Here is a 16,257-nt window from a genome sequence, read left to right as displayed (position 1 = left end):
GGATACATTACACTTCAAAGAGCCGCTAACAAAGCTAGCATTGTATCAGCTTGTGATATCTGTGGCTCTCCTGCTTATATAAATGGCCTTGTCCCTTACGCCCCCATTTACAGGGTTTTTTTTTTTTTTTTTTTTTTAATGCTGTTTGTTTTGTGTGAGTGTTTTTGTACTGTGAAGTGTTGTGAACGTGAGAAACATGTCCAGCTGAAAAGTCCCAAGGTCTGGCAAAAAAAAAAAAAAAAAAAAAAAACACCAAATGAAAGCTGAAAGGGACAGCACACGCTCCTGATATCCTGGTAAGGCGAGATGGGCCTCGGGACCGCTGCTGCACCTCCTTGCTGGGCAAACAAATGAGACGGACACTTTCAACTGTCAGCCATCCTAGGAATGCAAAGGGTCATGTAACACTACAGCACTCACAGCTGACCTGAAAGAAGTGAGTATGTAGCATTAGCACCAGCTTTGTTCACGTGACTTTGGTTAACTGTATAATAATTCTCTCTCTCTCTTATCCTTCACTTCCCAGCTAACAGTTAACTTTCTCCAAACTTTAGCTAATGTTTTGGCAAGGATCTCAAAGCTACGAGCAAACATTCTTACAGATACGTTAATGGAACATCCGTTCATTAATAATGTTGGCAGAAAAACATTATTTGTGGTTTATGAAATGTATTTCTGAATGTTTTTGGACCTTTTTTAACATTTAACAACTAACATTTTTTTTAAAACGTTCCTACTTAGTTCAAAGAATATTCAAAAGTAACATTCCCATAATGATTGCCAAATTATGGAACTTTCACTTAACGTTTTCTCTTATGTTCACATAACCAAGAAAAAAGTTTAACTTAAAAAAAAAAAAGGATGTTTGAGTGTTCAAAGAACATTCAGAAATAACATTTTCATAACTTCATGGTAACATTAGCAAAACGTTCTTAGAACATAATTTGGTTAGTTGTTTTATCTGAAAAATGAATTAGACAGATCTAATGACGACTCAGAACTCATCTTGTCTCATGGTGTGAAGACAGTTTGCTACATTGCTGTACTATATTGAACTATCCCTGTTTTTCCTCTAGAAGTAGAAATAGAGATATGATAAATGGGAATAAGGTAAAACTAATACTCTTAATTATATTTCAAGATGTCTGCTGTCAACTGAAATTAGAGCTAAGCATCTAACACACAGTATAAGGTCAGAGAAAAAATGACTCCTAAAACAGTTTGTATATTGACCCATTTTTTATCCAAAATTTTATATAATAAATGGGGGATTTGTGAATGATTGAAACTACATTAGTCTATGTAACATTTTTATTTAAATAAATAATAATAAAATAACAAAATGTTCATAATGAGAGAGTGCAAAGACAAATCTTCCAAACCATATATTTACCCAAATACACACTGATAAACCTATGATATGTTTTATATTTTTAGGTCCTCTTTACACCTGGTTATAAGATGCATTTTTGTCAATCAAATTTACATTTTCATAAACAAGCCAGGAAAATTAATATTGAGAATATTTAAATGTTCTAAAACCATTGTCAGCATTTTTTATTAGCATTTTCTGCATTTAAAACTTACTATTAATATTAGTTGAGCCATTGACACAACTTTTCCAACAGTAACAACAACATACTTTATTATAGTAATGTACTTAAATGTAGTTTTGTACACAGAGTGCACTTAAAGTAGAGTTAGTATAGTTAAATGTTGCTAAAGCCAAATAAGGCATAAACACAAGTTAAGTCTAAACATTCCAGACCGCTTGATAACTCAAGGTTCTAACTTGACATGATCACAAACATCCGAGTGTGTGACACTCAGGAACGCAGAAGCTCTGAACACTTGAGCAGAATGTGACCTTGCTCTTGTCTTTTGAGAGCAGCCCAGCTCACAAACACTGTCTGAGGAGAATATTCATAGCTTCAAATGACACTGAACTGACATGCTAAAGTTCTTTGGTCCTAGTATTTGCTTTCTAGCCAAAATGATTTACAAAACAAAGTGTGTTTACAGTTCCTATACCTAAAGCTACAGCTATTCCATAATGCCAGCAGTTCTCCAACCAGACGTCCGGTCAAACTCTTCTGGGCCTCAAATTAATGATGACACATGGCAGGGATCATTGAGATAATTCTACATTATTATTATTATTATTATTATTAATAATAATAATAATAATAATTCTGGATTGTTTTTTGTTTTAAGTTTTTTATTATTATTTGAGTATTTTTGTTGTGTGTTATTTGTCTTATTCATTATTTATTGATTTTTAATATTTAATTTAATGTATATATATATTTTTTTTTTTTCAGTGTTAGTTTTAGTTATTTTAGGACATCAAGTTAAGCTAAATAAAAATGAGAAATAATGCTATGGCAACTAGCATTTTTATTTTATTTCATTTCAGTTAACATTTATGTTATTTCAAGAAACAAGCATGTACTAAAAGTGTACCAGATCTGATGCAATTTAAGTAAAATTGGTCCATGGGCTGTCCTAACAAGTAATCACATACATTCACAATATTCACGGTATTATGTAAAATGAAAGAATCAACGAATGAACGAACAAATGCATGAATGAATTCAAGTCAATATTAGCAAAAAATGGTCTGTTTTTGGAATGAAAGTGCCTTATATTTTTTTTTTATTAAAAATGGACAATTTAGCGCAAACTAGTCATGAATTCATATGAATATGCTTTCACCTTCCTGAGGGTTAGGATTGGGGTGAACTTTCATGGTGACATTTTACCTACAAATTATACGTTTTTGCACGAGTCAGATTATACAGTTTCATACAAACTCGTACAATAATCACAAATTCCCATTAAACTGGAGTTTAGTGTAAAGCTGCAATATTGAAATATTATTAGTTACACATTAACAATAAATAATTTATATAATGCTTGTGCATGTTTTTTTAAGGATCAAATATGGAATCATTTAATATGACTCAGTAATGCAAAAATCGAAGTTTACTTTCAGTTTGATATAAGTAATACAGCTTGAGATTGTAGATTTGTTGGTATATTGCTAATTTCAATTACTGTAACATAACCTTCTCAAATGAAAGTTCAAAGAGAAGCACAGTCTCTACCAATAAAATCAGGCGTTAAACAAATGTGACCCTCCCTCCTGTCTCTGTCTCTCGCTCTCTCGCTCTCTCTCTCTCTCATTCTGCAGGCTAGACAGAGTGGAAGCTGCGAGCTGCAGCATCCAGCATCCATCTGAAATCTCAGGAAAAGGTGGAGGAGAGCTGTCATTCCCAAGGTGATGCTGGTAACAGCAGCAGAAAGGAGACGAGGAAAGCCAGAAAACGAGGAAGAGGCAGAAGACGCAGCCATGATGGGCACACCTCTACGGAGGAAAGCCCCGGCATATGAGTGAGTGCTTCCATTTTTCCTCGCCCTCCCTCTGTAGGGTTGGACATCATGGAGCGGTTGCCATAGCAACGGTAGCAAGGGCGGCATGAGGATGATGATGATGCTGCAGCAGTAGCTGCTGCTGTCTGCAGTCATGGATTCCTCCAACTTTGTCTGTGTGTGTGTGTGTGTGTGTGTGTGTGTGTGTGTGTGTGTGTGTGTGTGTGTGTGTGTGTGCGTGCGTGTGTGTGCGTGTCTGTGTGTGTGTTTGAGACATGCATGTAATGTGTCACAGTGTCAATGAAATCATAAGTGTGAATGAACACACAGTAGGACTGATGAGATCGAATGAAGACAATATTGACTATCATCATATATTTTGTGATGTTGAGCGCTTATCCAATATTGAATTAGTCTACCAAATGGACGTGAAATTAAAGGGATACTCCACCCCAAAATGAAAATTTTGTCATTAATCACTTACCCCCATGTCGTTCCAAATCCGTAAAAGCTTCGTTTCTCTCCATACCACTGTATGCTGCATATGCTCTTCTGTGTCATCTGCGCCACAAGAATGCACTGTTTTATTTCAAATCAAAGCTAAATACACGTAGAAACAGCACATCCTTGTGGCGCGGATGACACAAAAGAGCATACACAGCAAATGGAGTTAACCCTAAAATGTAAGAATGTTGTTAAACAAACAGTTAATGGCAGCCAATAACTTCCATTGTATTTTTTTTACCATACCATGGATGTCAATGGCTACCCTCAACTGTTTGGTTACCAGCATTCTTTAAAATATATTATTCTTTGTTCAGCTGAAGTCAGGGTGCACTTACTTATAGCAGTCTATTAGGACGCATAGCATGAGCTTTTGAGAGTTGCTTAATGAAACTGTTGAAAGATAAGCTGTGGTCACATTTACCACTGTTTGGTGAATTTTTGCAAGCAAAATCCAGTCAGTTCTGTAGAAAACCAAACGATTAGGAATTTCACATGAGGGCGAAAGATTGGTGTAAAACTTCATAAATCACACTTCACACGTAATGCATACACTGCTGACAAAAGACAATGGACCTTTTTCACCCAATGACATGCTCCCTCGAAAGTGTCACTGCTGCAATGTAACAGTAGAGCTAAAACCAGCTAAAGGGTGAGTTTACAACCATCATCAGTTTCAGTGGACTGAATTTATATTGATTTGTCTTACAAACCTTGCTAAAATTAGCACTTTAGCTCATTTTGCCTGTGTGACAGTGTTGCAGTCTGGTTTGAGAGTGCTGTCTTGATAATAAAGAAGGCCTGGAGCCATCACACCAAAGAATGCCTTTGAGTTTGTATGGAGCACTTACGCGACTGCAGCTGTCGCATTCCACACACATGCAAAATTAGCAGCAGTTACAGCACATCAACAAGCGGTCCTGTAGGATAAACACCATGGCCAAATCCTCTGAGCTAAACACCTTATCAATCTTATTAATAACAATATAAGTTGTGTTTCCAGGCTGGCATTTCTAAGTTAAAACCTTAATCTAATTACCTGATAAACTGGCCCCATGAATATCATTACATTAGCAAAAAAGCAGAACGCTGAAATGTATAATGGATAGCTTTCTCCAGGTATTATATATCTCCTTGGCATATGCAGGAAAAGGACAGCCTGCCAATGCTGACTGGTTCATGGCACCAGAAGTCTAAATGTAAATCAAGACCTCCAAAATAAAAAGGACTGGTAAAATATCTGCTATACAATGAAATGATACAGTTATACATGTTAATTCACTGAAAGTTAAGTATTATAATCCCAACCAGCAGTGCACTATTTAAACTGTTGCTTCAGAAAGAAGCCAGACCTTGAGCTGTGACAATCTCCAGAACAACTGCAGCCATAAACACAGAAAACAGCAGACCACTGTTGTCATTATAGGAGACGGAGCAGAGTTTCTTTGAGAAAGGCTTTCTTGCTAAAGTTTTGGATAAACTACTCTTTCCCATTAATGCTATTCCAACAAAACTAAACTGTTTTGCAGACCATCTTCCTAGAAAACATCCCCTCATGATCGTTAACTTAAACTAAATTGCTTTGCACAAAAATGAATAAAAAACATTACCTTAAAAGATTAATTTATTTTTTTGTAAATTGATTTGTATGGTGTATATTTGGTTAAGCCTCAAAATGTCTGAAAAGTGTGGTGGGCTGTATATTCTTTATAGTAAACCACCTACTAAACAAGTCATGAATCATGTCTGATTACTGTGGATGATGATTGTGTTTGCAATCACAGTTAACGAATGGTAATCATAATCACCCCTAAATCAGTGACTACAGCAGTCTTGACATATACACCTTGCATGATTTTGTAAATCCAAGCCATAGACCAATATAATGCAAATAAATTGCATATATTTTACAAGTATTATAAACTAATGTAGATTTAATATAATAGCTAAGTATTAATATAAATTAATGATTTAAGCTCAACAATTAAGTTCGTATGTTGAAAATTACAGTAAATGAAAGGACATACTCACCTTACCAAACTCATGTCGAAATTGTTCTTTTCTGTACTAAAGTGAACAGGAAATGGATCTCCAAACCTACGATAGTCAATGTAAAATGGCACTGTATTTCATGTCTTGTAGAGCCAGCTAGTTATATGGTTGCTATAGCTAGTCTATTTATAATTATGAGGAACAGACTGGTATTTAAGTCTTATTCACATCTTTTATGTAGTCTATTTTTGTTATATTTTTGATTTTGATGGTCTGTTTGTTATTTTGGTGTTATTCACATCTTGCTACATAGTTCTATAAGCGTTTTGCGTTTTCAAGTGAATATGACATTGTGTCTTATGGGCCATCTGCTTGTTTGTGTAAAACTCTGACTATATATTGAAAATTTGCTACGTTTATACATTAAGGGCAAAGTGTGAACAAGTGACAACACTGACATATTCAGCGTTCATAAGTATGGTGCCCCATACTCTTGCAGAAATTTATAGTACTAAATTCTGCATAATTGTTTAACCCAGCGTCCGAATTGCACACACATTTGTGGCGATTGCAAGTGAGCAGGTAGCTGAGAGTGTGAACACACACACACACTGTGAACAACACACGGCACCCGAGCAGTAATCACAAACATAAAAATAATTTAAAAAAGACTGCGGCGCGCAAGTGGGGAGTGCAAGTTGAAGGGGAGTTCAGTGCCTTGCTCACCAGGCACTGTCTAATTAACAGTCATGAAGGTATTGAGGGTGGATAGAGCGCTGTACATTCATGAAGTGGATCTCTCCCCCCACCCACAATGGCATTGCCTGCCCGAGATAGGTCGGCTAGGAAATTCTTTCACAACCCTTCATCTTTTGGAGCATTCCGACTGCGATTGGGAGTCCGACACGACTTCCCAAGTTATTATAACTATTGTCAGCCATGATCATTGTTGGGAAACAGAGAGTAATGCATTACAATATTGCATTACTTCATAAAAAAAAGTAACTAATTGTGCTAGTTACACTACCAGTCAAAGTTTTTGAACAGTAAGATTTGTAATGTTTTTTTTTAAAGAAGTCTCTTCTGCTCAGCAAGCCTGCATTTATTTGACCCAAAATACAGCAAAAGCAGTAATATTGTGAAATATTTTTTATATTTCAAATAACTGCTTTCTATTTGAATATATATATATATATATATATATATATATTTTTTTTTTTTTTAAGCTGATTTTTTTTAGCATCATTACTCCAGTCTTCAGTGTCACATGATCCTTCAGAAATCACTGTAATATTCTGATTTGCTGAATATGATCAACTAATTTATCAAACCAAAGCAAATTGTATAAACACGATTCTTTGGAAAGTGTTGGTCTAAATTGTAGCATGACCTAATATAGAAGAAAGGCCCTTTTGTTAAACAGATTAGACAGTTGGCAGTTTAGACACCGGCATTTGGGCAACTGTCTTGAAGATTACAGAGTTTGAGAAACACTATGTTGCTCTTGACAGAGAGTTATGCAGCCAATTTGGGAAGGACTTACTTGTGGCTCAAGAAGGATGTCTTGCAGTATATAAGTGGCCAATACAATGTCTTCTAGTGTAGCACTAAAAGTCCAGGTGTAAAGTTATTAGTAAGGCTCTGTGACAGTCTTATTGATGGAGCATAAAAGAATTGAGAGTGTTATTAGTAAGCTCTGTGACAGTCTTATTGGAGCATGCTTGAGTGCCACTAGAAGATAATAGAATATTTTAATGAATTTTTGTTATTTTCATATCCTGTCAGTATGAGGTCATTGTATTATTATGAATTTTTTAATATCCTTTTATTTTTTATTATATATTTTTTTGTTTGTTATTTGTTTTTTATATAATATTGTTTAAAATATTATGTTAGTATTTTTTGTTAATAGTCTCATACATTTCTTCATATAGTCGTTATAGCAACTTGCTAATGCTTTATACCCATAAGTGCAATCATTGTAAATGAGTTATTTGGTCAATAGTCTGAACATTTACAAGGCCTAAGGTAACATTAATGTCTGGAATCAGGAAAGTGTTTACAACAGTACAGCTTGCTTTCGCAAAAGCTTGCTGACGCGGAGCACAGATGTAACTAGAAATACGAGGATAGGCAGCTTGGTTCCAGTCAAGAAAATCCTGACCGCGCGAAGAAATCATCGAGTACTTTTAGTATAGCAGAGAAATTAATGTAATTTTTTATGGAGTTTATGTTTTTTAGTAAATTAATTTCTGATTTTTTGAAGTGTTAATGATTATATAGTATTTATTGTTTTATTTAGAACCATTTTGCACTTCTTAGCTTAAGCATGAATTAATATACGTGACAACTCCATAAAAACCTGCACAAGTCAGATGTCACACCCTTTATGAAATAATATGTATCGATGTCCACAGCAAGTTAAATTCTAGATGCCTTGTGGAGTACAAATGCTGAAAATGTTATGAATATAAACAGTAGGTTTCACATATATGTGTAAATATTGCGTTTGTTAACAAGCATTAGAATAAAGAGAGGGAGGCCACTAATAGTGTGTTTGAGTAATTTGAAGTCATTTGAAAGTCATTTTTCTTTGTGTTTGTGTTTTTTTTTTTTATTTGTGTTTTGTTTTGTTCCCAGTGTTTGGACTTCCGCACATCTGGAAGGAATTATTGTGAGAAAGGTCAGTGTGTGCCTCTGAGAAACAATGTTTGGCTTTTGCTTACCACCCCCCTGTTATGCCGACTGAGTGACGTTGCAGCCAGGCTGATTGGGAATGGAAAAGTAAAGCGCGAGGAGTGCGCCTTGTGGTGGGGGAAAGAAGTTCAGAAGGCGTCTGTATCGAGAAGAAAGCCTTTTGAACTTCCCGATGTCTGCCTATAACAGATTTCTCTCCGCCATATATGGCCGCCATAGTACATTTGTGATTGCCTTTTAAATCTCTAAAATGTCTTCTAGTGTATCATCGTTGACAATGCTGCGTAATGCCTTGACCATTTAAGCAAAGATGAAAAAGTCAAGGAGGGTCCCAGTAAAGTAACTTCTTAGGTTAAAGAGAGGCTATTATTACGTGGTTTGGAACTGAAATCCAAATTAAATTGATGGTCACAGGCTTAGTTTAAAAGAATGGAGTGCTGACTTGTAACACAGAGAGCTACAGTAAACAGACAGGCCTGAGTGTATCACAAGCTCTGTTAAATGATAATTCTTAACTTATGTCGAGCTGGTTTAGTCACACACCTTCTGAAGTCTGCTGTCTGTGAGCTCTGTGTGTTTTGTGGCTTTAAGCCTATTTCCAGTAGTTACATGAACTTCCAGGAATTTCCTCCATCTACTGATGTTCACTGCTGCTGTAGGTTGAGATTCTGTATGAATGACTCAGACTTCATGTTCAAATTCACCTATGAAGATGACTATTATTTACAGCCTTGCAGATTACAAAACTCAACATTATTCTTGACTTACAGATACTGTCCTGCATAATTATTCTGTTGCATTGTGCTGCAAGTAAGTTTCATTAGCAATCAATGCATGCGGCATCAGACATAAACAACAGTAAATGTATAAGACACATGAATATTGTTGTTTTTCTTACTATGAACATTCTAAATCATTGACATAGCAGCTTGTAGCAATGCATCTGCATTTCTTTTCTTGAACTCAGGAAACAGTAATTAATAAAAGCAGTTTTGTCTTATATATAGCACCAGTACTCATACTGTACACACACTGAAGGGTCATTACAGTTTGTTATAATTTCATTCACTGAATTTCTTACAATTCCAATGAGACTTCCTCTTGCTGAACACTCCAGACTTGGTAAGCTCGCCTTTTCTCTATATAAGGAGTTTTTGTATCCATCCACCAGAGCTGAATGTAAGGTTGGATGAGGAAAAGCAGTTGGACCCCCGTTTTCCCATTCCCTACTGCTCCCTTTGGCTTCACTGAAGAAGTACATTAGAATTCAAGATGTTTAATGCAGATTTTTGGAAGCCACATTTGCAGAGACAGTAGACATGTTTAGAGTCAGCAAGTTATACAGATGAATTTATGCTCAGATTTTGTCATGTTCTGAATATCGAGGTTATACAGAATGGATGGACAGATGATGGACAGATGAACAGACAGACAGATAGATAGAAAACAACATTTTGCACCTGCACCACATCATTTTGTATGAATATAAAAAAGTTGTTCAGTATTACATAAAGTTGAGGACAGGACAAAAAAAATGCCTTACTCATTAGATATTATTAAACAATAGGAAAGAATTGGCAGATGTATGATTTTGATTTGTAACCATGGAGCACATTTCCTCTAAGCTTAAATCCCAAGTGTAGGGCACACCTTTGTTTTCCAACCCAACAGGCACACACACTCACTCTCTCTCTCACACACACACACACACACACACACACACACACACACACACACACACACACAAAGTCACAGTTAGGTGTAACAGTGTTGTCCTATCCTTAGTGTCGTCTCTCTGCCTGCTCGCCTGTAGCTTTCTTCCAAACACAGGGGGCGGGTTCAAGACTGTCATCTGTCCATAACCTAGCCTGTGACGGAGAGGGAGGGATGTAGGAGGAGAGAGAGAGCGACAGAGAGAGAGAGAGGCAGTCTGGCAGACACATGGCCAGTGAATGAGAAGATCTTGCCCTCAGTACACTGTGTCTTTCACTGGCTGGCTTACTTCAGAGGACCAGGGCAGACTGTGTGCGTGTGTGTTTGTGTGTGCGTGACTGTTAACTTGCTCACCTTCCACCCAACACACACAAACACACTTGGGATTACCAATCTCACGGTTACTGAGAATTCTGCCTTTGTTTTTCCAGGATGGCTGAAGCTGAACTTCATAAGGAAAGGCTCCAAGCCCTGGCGGTGAGTCCTGTGTTGCTTTGTTCTTACACAAATCCTTTTTCTTTGATACTAACATTGATTGTTGATATGCTCATGTGTCTCTAGCCTAGAAAAGCATTTCAGGAATAAAAAACTATTTTGCTTGAAATCAGTCCTAAGTGAATGCATGTTATAGAAGCTTGTAGACCTGATAGTTTTCATGTTGTTTGGTGTGTTCTCATCACCCTATATGAACCAGAGGGCACGAAATTGAAATGTGGGTAACACTTTAGAATAGGGAACACATATTCACTATAAACTAAGAGTTCTCCCTCAACAAACTCTTGATTTGCTGCTTATCAATAGTTAGTAAGGTAGCTGTTAAGTTTAGGTATGGGGTGGATTAAGGGATCTAAAATATGATAATGCAGAATGAGAGATGAATATGTGCTTTATAGATACTAATAAATGGCCAATATGCTGTTAATATGCATGCTAATTATCAACTGGTTAATAGTGACAATTGTACCTTAAAAAAAAGTGTTACCAAAATGTGACTAAAAGAGAGAATAAATTTGGCTCCAGCTCAACCCATCTGCATAGACCAGCCGTGAGCAACAGATGGAAAGCTATTTTGGCTGCATTGCTTACATCTTTGTGATTCCGTAGAATACACATTGCTGTAGGCTGTAGGGATCAGCGTGTGCTGGTGTACACTAGGAACTGCCCTAATATACAGTTATCCGATTCAATTTTGAAGATAATGTGAGAGTTGCATGTCCATGCAAAACTTGCCGCCACAATGCAAGGTCTTTCTAGGGTGTGCTTCCCAAAAGTTTTTACATTACCAAAAGTGTTTAATAGAACTTGCAACCATGGTTAGCTGACAATACTTTTGGGAAATGCACCCCTGGTTGGTTGGCAGGGGGTGTATACTTGGTTGCTAGGGTGTTCTGAGTAGTTGCTATGGTCTGCAATGGTTTTTGGTTTTCTTTTTGATATTTCTTATTGATATTCTCTCTAGATCTGGCTCAAGCCAGTCTGTGGATTTTCATTTTTATCATTTAATGGGAAATAAATTGTTAAACCTATGTATTAGAAAAGTAATAGTACACATCTCTTCCTTCAAATCACTAACCTTTATGGGCAATATAGTGATGCTTGCCTTAAGAAACAACAATAATTAATGGTCTTTCAAGTCTTACAATGAAATAAATTCTTGGCAGCTAGAACTGTAGCAGGCTTATGCCTTTGGATGAGGTTTGATAAATGAAAGGTTAAGTGTTGAGATAGTGGGCCTGTGGTAATGGTGCTGTGCTCAGACAGAGGAAATATAAATAATTAAAGTTATACAGCATTTGGCAGCATTTAGGGATGACTGCTTCTCGAAACAAACCGAGATTATCTAAATAGTGTCTACTTGATTGTTATTTAATCACCAATAGCTCAAATTAAACTAACTACGTTACAATTTTCCCGCATTTTAGCAAGAATTCAACACTTTTATCACATCTGATAGTTGTGAACATAATATACATAACATCTGTTCTTGGTATTGAATACATTTCCATAGTAGTAATGATGCTGGGGATCAATTTTGCAGCACTATTACGATATCAGTCACATGGTGCAACTGCAAAGGCATTTGAATGCTTGGGCACACATGGCAAAGACTTACAAACCTGGTATGCCGTGTGCTGTGTGTTTAAGTCATGCCTTGAACTAACTTAAGATAAAATACTATTTCTTTTGCATCAAGTTACACCAAGTAATTCTCTTCTAGAAATCTATTCCCAAACAGTCAGTCAGACAAAGCGTTTTATATATCAGTTACAGAAACTCTCTGACTGATAATTGACCAGTACAGGCTGAAACAGCATGTGGATTTCCCCTTTTTTAATAATAGGGAATAAGAGTGACATTAATGAGGTGGTGAAACTTTGCTGCGCTGTCTGATTGACAGTAAATCACTGAAACACTGTTATAGTCCCACACAGTACTATTAATATTGAATGGTAGCTTAACAATTTAACTCAGAGTCAAATGGATATAATCTGCCATCTTTGACCTACTGTGCATTGAGCAGTTGAGATTTGTAATAGAGGTAAGATGTAACAAGTAGTGCCTGTGCGGAAGTGCTACATCACAGTGCTAGAATGTTGTGGGTGATTGCCAAGGCATTGTTATGAGAGCGCTAATGTGTTCTGGGAGGTTTCTAGCATGTTGCTATGGGGACTTTTGGGTAGTTAATAATGGTAGGTACTAGGTAGTTTCCAGGGTGTTCTTGGTGATTGAAAAGTTGTTGCATGGTAAAAGAGTCCAATCGCTATGATGTTTGGCTGCTTCAGCCGAAATCTGATGTTTTTCAGCCTGATTCATTTTCCAGTATAATGCCAATCATCCAGTCATGAAGAAATAGAGCACCTCTATGATTATTCACTAATCATTCATTTAATGTTATTAGTTAGGTTTAGGGCAGGAGTGTCCAATCCTGCTCCTGGTGGACCACCTTCCTGAGTTTAGCTCCAACACCAATCTAGAAGTTTATATGCCAACCCAAGCTCACAAGAAATATGTGCTTGTGGCAACATTTCTGTAACACTGATATTACATGCTTCATTGCACATTTCACAGCAATTTCAAAGTGAAATGTCCAGTGATTGGTGCTAAAACGTGCAATCATAACTTGAAAATGCACACATATTTATTCTGTTGGTTCAGGTACGTATTGCCGCCGGTTCAGAATTCAAATGTCTGGTGAGTGTCGCTAAAAGGTTAATGCTCTATCATATTGGAAAATAACAAACCACCTAGACAAAACTCAACCCTAGACCTACCCGATAGTATTAACGAAAGTAAAATTGATATAAAAATGCATTCGCTGATGCAGTCATGCTATTTTATCGTCCTTATTCGCAGATTTGAGCTGTTTTGTCAAACTGTAGTATCACAGGGTTCATAACGGAGCGCTTCACCTCGCGAGTGCAATGCTGTATCACCTGAGCAAACCTACTGTGTTAGAAAACCCATACATATGAAGCTGTATATGTGACGCTGACATTCAAAAGTCCAGTTTTCAAATCTCACAGCAAGGAACTGTGCAAAAATTTGGCTTTCTTAATCACAACTCTGGCCCTGTAAATCACAATTTGTGTGAAAAGTAATAAAGGAATAAAAGTTGACTGAGATTTATTGCCTCTAGTGTTCATTTCAACTGGAAACTGCAGCAACTCATACATATACTGTAGGTATCTTCTTGGAGTTTTGCAGAGATGTAGGTAGAGGCACGTATTTCCAATAAGTCTGGGTAGCAAAATATTTACTCCCATACTAAATAGCATACAAAACTAGTATGCCAAAAGAGTAGCATGTTCAAAAACAAAGTATTCAAAAATGCAGGAAAAGAACCTGGATAACTACTTCTGCCAGGATTCTGAAATGTGTATCTATTGGACTTAATATCCCATGAGGCCATGTGAGAGAAGTTTTAAATGGCATAATGGATGCAACTGATGCCGCAGGTCACATAACAGACCCAACATGGCAGATGTTATATGTCCAGATTACATTCATATTAGACACACATATTATGTAGAATGCAATTTTTAATGGTTGCAAAGAAAGTTTTCTATCAAATATAGTACCTACTCAGAGAATATGCAATTTTGGACAATGGTGACTCTGAAGATTTTGATTAGCTCATTCATGTGTGTTTCATTGGGACTGGAGATAAACTATATTGGAAGGTGACCCTCCAAGAGGACTGTACTGGGGGCTTGTACAAATCCCTAACACTGAGTTGAGATGAGATGATTGCCTTAGTAAACACTACAAATTAGCAGCATACTGCACCAACAACACAACATATTTTCATATGTCACCCAGCTTGATTTAAAATTTCCAAATGTTTGCAGCAACCATCCTTTGTTTTATTATCGAGTTGCAGTTTTATTGTCAAATGCACATGCAATTTTGTTATCAAAACAGGTGCCTGGTGTCGTAACTGAAACTTGTGGTAGTTTGATGTTCAAAGATCTTATACGGTCAGTACTTTATGTACGTTGTGCTCATTAGCATTTGGACCTTCCTTCAAGAAGAAAAGTACCACAGAAATTTGCCCGTAGATTTCCAATTTAGGGTTTCTAGTTTCACTAAATATTCAGCCAACATCTGTCTTACCCCAGCCAAATGCTGTATCTGGGCTTCGCTTGGTTTCCCATGCTCTCCAGAAAAGCAAAGCCTGTGGGCTGCTTGATGTTGGCTAAGAAGTTAATGAGTTAAACTAGAAGCTATACTTCAAGAAAATTACTAAAATGTAGTAGAGTTTAATGGTTGTTAACTCTCACTATGCTCTATCATGCTGTTTTGCTGGGAGTGAATTATAAATATCGGTTTCTGCTAGTGGTGAATATAGACTACCTTGCGTCAACAATGCTAACCACAAACCTGAGTGCCTGACTGACAAACTGTTTGAATACCACTTTGCTTTTTAATAAACATTCCATTAAGATTTAGAAGAACTGTTTTTTGATTGGTTTGCCAGGCGATTGCCTATTGACACTCTGACACTTTGCTAGCTAGCTATGTTTCTGGTCCATTGCCTCAAACCACAGGCTGCTGCTGCTGCTGCACAGGACAGTCGTTGGGCCAAATCTGTGGCTTTTCTTTTCAGTCCATAAAGTCAGGGAATGTCGCTAGCTCAAATGAGAAACGGGTTAGCATGTTGCTAATTGCGGTACACTGGGTGGAGTTGATTGCACATGGGCGGACTTCCCACTTGTTTTAAATGCCCACCCTGATTGGCTCTGACTTGTTTACATGGATAAATTTAGTCAAGCTCAGGTCTAGACCTTTACTAGAGGCCTCATTTACACTGTGCTCTTGCTAGCGTAGCACAGGCAACCATTACTATCGGGCTAAATTTAGCAGCAGCTGTCCGTGATGATTTGGCTCAGGGTTCGCATATTTCATGGAGGTGGGGTGGCCCTCAGGTGGGTTTGAATTCCCAGAGCTCTCGGGTGTGGGGCTCAGCTGCATTACTGAAGCAAGTATTGGGAACTAACTGTGCTGTTACTAAATGCCTTTCTGCTAACTAGCACAGCAGAGTCAGGTATTTCTGGATGTTTCATGATGGTAACAAACATCTGATTTATGTCACATACAAGGTCAATTTTGATTTTCAATTTCTGTTTAGTTTTAGTTTGTTTTAGGTAGTCAATATGCACTTTGGCATCATAAAATCGTCATAAAATTTAAATTCACCCTATCTGTTCACTAAATGGATGTTATAGATCTAATTGTGAATGAATAAACCTTTTATATGTTTCTTTTACAGAAAATGTTTTGACCTTGTCATGTTTTACCAAAATGTCTTAACTGGATCTTCCAGTGAAACAGCTTCTCTCTGGTGATGTAAGCAGGACCTTTCCAGTCATTTAGTCTACTTAAACCCCACTTTTGGGAGCAACACCCACATGTCATCCAATCAACAAGCGATGCATAGGAACAAATCTCCACCATTCAGTAATCCGTTACATTCAAATG

General features: G+C 37.0%; 1 protein-coding gene across 8 annotated transcripts in view; it reads left to right on the top strand.

Moving 5' to 3' along the window:
- The first annotated feature begins 289 nt into the window (after positions 1 to 289).
- Positions 290 to 16,257, top strand: part of LOC109054342 (A-kinase anchor protein 2-like) — a 103,436-nt gene continuing 87,468 nt past the window's right edge. For 3 of the 8 annotated variants that reach the window (XM_042764656.1, XM_042764661.1, XM_042764660.1), the window contains exons 1-3: positions 291 to 436; positions 3,194 to 3,393; positions 10,710 to 10,755. In XM_042764656.1, coding sequence (XP_042620590.1) covers positions 3,284 to 3,393; positions 10,710 to 10,755 — 156 coding nt within the window. In that variant the 5' untranslated portion in view covers positions 291 to 436; positions 3,194 to 3,283. Of the gene's footprint in view, positions 437 to 3,193; positions 3,394 to 10,472; positions 10,756 to 16,257 lie in introns of those variants that run through there. The other 5 variants (XM_042764655.1, XM_042764654.1, XM_042764658.1 and 2 more) reach the window with 4 other exon arrangements.

This window comes from Cyprinus carpio, chromosome A10 (assembly GCF_018340385.1).
Source record: "Cyprinus carpio isolate SPL01 chromosome A10, ASM1834038v1, whole genome shotgun sequence".
Taxonomy (NCBI): domain Eukaryota; kingdom Metazoa; phylum Chordata; class Actinopteri; order Cypriniformes; family Cyprinidae; genus Cyprinus; species Cyprinus carpio.
This window is presented reverse-complemented; position numbering and strand designations above follow the sequence as displayed.